Below are 1732 nucleotides of genomic sequence, written 5' to 3'. Positions count from 1 at the left end.
CCACCCCCCCCTCCTCTCCTGGGGCTCTGCCCCCGCCCCCCCCGGGCGTTATATAGAGCTCTAATTCCACGCACGCACACACGAGATCCGAGGGGAACCAGGGGGACCCCAAGAAAGGCGAAAAACCCCACAGCAACCGGTGCCAGAAGAAAGCAAAACCCAGCCGGGGCGGGGAGGGGGCGGCCAGGGGGGCCCTGGCGTGGCCCCAAGGGGGGCCAGGGGGGCACGGGGTGGCCCCCCTTCACTTCTTGTTCTTGAGCTGGTTGGCGAGCCAGTCGAGGCCCTCGTAGAGCCCATCCCCGCTGGTGGCACAGGTGGCCTGGATGTACCAGTTACGGTGGCGCAGGGAGTGCAGCCCCAGCTTGTCCGTGATCTCCGCCGCGTTCATGGCGTTGGGCAGGTCCTGGGGGGGGCACAGGGAGGGGCACCACGGTTAAACACCAGTCCTGATGCCACGTGGATGGACACGGGTGTCTTTTTGGCACCAGCCTTGGTGCCAGGGGCACGGGCACGGTCCTGCCACGGCGGGGGCCAGATACCAGCCCTGACACCTCCGGGATGGGCACGCTCCTGGCACAGCCCTGACGCCCTGGGGACGATCTCAGCCCCGCCACCTGCCCCCAGACCCACCTGCTTGTTGGCGAAGACGAGCAGGACGGCGTCCCGCAGCTCATCCTCCGCCAGCATCCGCATCAGCTCCTCCCGCGCCTCGTTCACCCGCTCCCGGTCGTTGCTGTCCACCACGAAGATCAGCCCTGGGGGACAGGAGCGGGCGCTGATGGGGTCCCCTCGGCTGCCCCCGTCCCCGTGTCCCCCACCCCGTGCCCCCCCAGGACACCTACCCTGGGTGTTTTGGAAGTAATGCCTCCAGAGGGGCCGGATCTTGTCCTGCCCACCCACGTCCCACACGGTGAAGCTGATGTTCTTGTACTCCACCGTCTCCACGTTGAAGCCTGGGGGGAGCGACGGCAGAGGGAAACTGAGGCACAGGGAGCCACGAGCCCCCTCAGAGAAGCCCTGACGGGGAGGGGTCCGTGCTCGGTGCCCCCGCAACCCCACCCACCGATGGTGGGGATGGTGGTGACGATCTCCCCCAGTTTGAGCTTGTAGAGGATGGTGGTCTTCCCGGCGGCGTCCAGCCCCACCATCAGGATCCGCATCTCCTTCTTCCCAATCAGGCTCTTCAGCAGGTTCCCGAAGATGTTGCCCATGGTGACGGCGGCGCTGGCTCCGAGGCCGGATCCTGCGGGGGCACGGGGCAGGCTGGGGGTGGCCCTGAAATCTGCGGGGAGGGAGCTGTAGGGGTCCCCCGTGCTCCTGGGGGGGCTGCGGAGATGGGGGAGCCCCATGTCCTGGGGGGATACAGGGCTTGGGGGACCCCAAGAAAGGGGCTGGGGAGTGGGTCATACGCTGCATGGGGGTGTCCCTGTGTGCAGCTCGATATGGGGGGACTGTAAGGAGGGGGGGTGAACCCTTCAAGGGGACAGCCCAGGGTGCTGCACTGGGGGAAACTGAGGTAGAGATGGCACCCTACTCGGGGGGAGCAAAGCCCCCCCGGCCCCGACCCCCCCTTTGCACCTCCAGCCCCCGCATGACCCCCCCATCACCGCAGCCTGGTCGGGGAGACCCCCATCGCCCTCCCCGCACCGCAGCGTGCCCCCCCCGTCAGTGTGCAGCCGCCCGCCCCCGGGACCCCCCGAATTCACCGCGTCCCCCATCCCACAGCACCCCC

At 68.4% G+C, this 1732-nt stretch overlaps 1 protein-coding gene across 4 annotated transcripts in view; it reads right to left on the bottom strand.

Moving 5' to 3' along the window:
* Window positions 1-6: 6 nt before the first annotated feature.
* Window positions 7-1732, bottom strand: part of ARF3 (ADP ribosylation factor 3) — a 2862-nt gene continuing 1136 nt past the window's right edge. For 2 of the 4 annotated variants that reach the window (XM_027908750.1, XM_027908748.1), the window contains exons 2-4: window positions 1064-1243; window positions 631-953; window positions 7-403 (exon numbers count right to left, since the gene is read on the bottom strand). In XM_027908750.1, coding sequence (XP_027764551.1) covers window positions 242-403; window positions 631-953; window positions 1064-1211 — 633 coding nt within the window. In that variant the 5' untranslated portion in view covers window positions 1212-1243 and the 3' untranslated portion in view covers window positions 7-241. Of the gene's footprint in view, window positions 404-630; window positions 954-1063; window positions 1283-1732 lie in introns of all 4 variants that reach the window. The other 2 variants (XM_027908751.1, XM_027908749.1) reach the window with 2 other exon arrangements.

Source organism: Empidonax traillii, unplaced genomic scaffold (assembly GCF_003031625.1).
Source record: "Empidonax traillii isolate 1590-97213 ecotype Southwest subspecies unplaced genomic scaffold, ASM303162v1 scaffold1827:size69398, whole genome shotgun sequence".
Classification (NCBI taxonomy): domain Eukaryota; kingdom Metazoa; phylum Chordata; class Aves; order Passeriformes; family Tyrannidae; genus Empidonax; species Empidonax traillii.
This window is presented reverse-complemented; position numbering and strand designations above follow the sequence as displayed.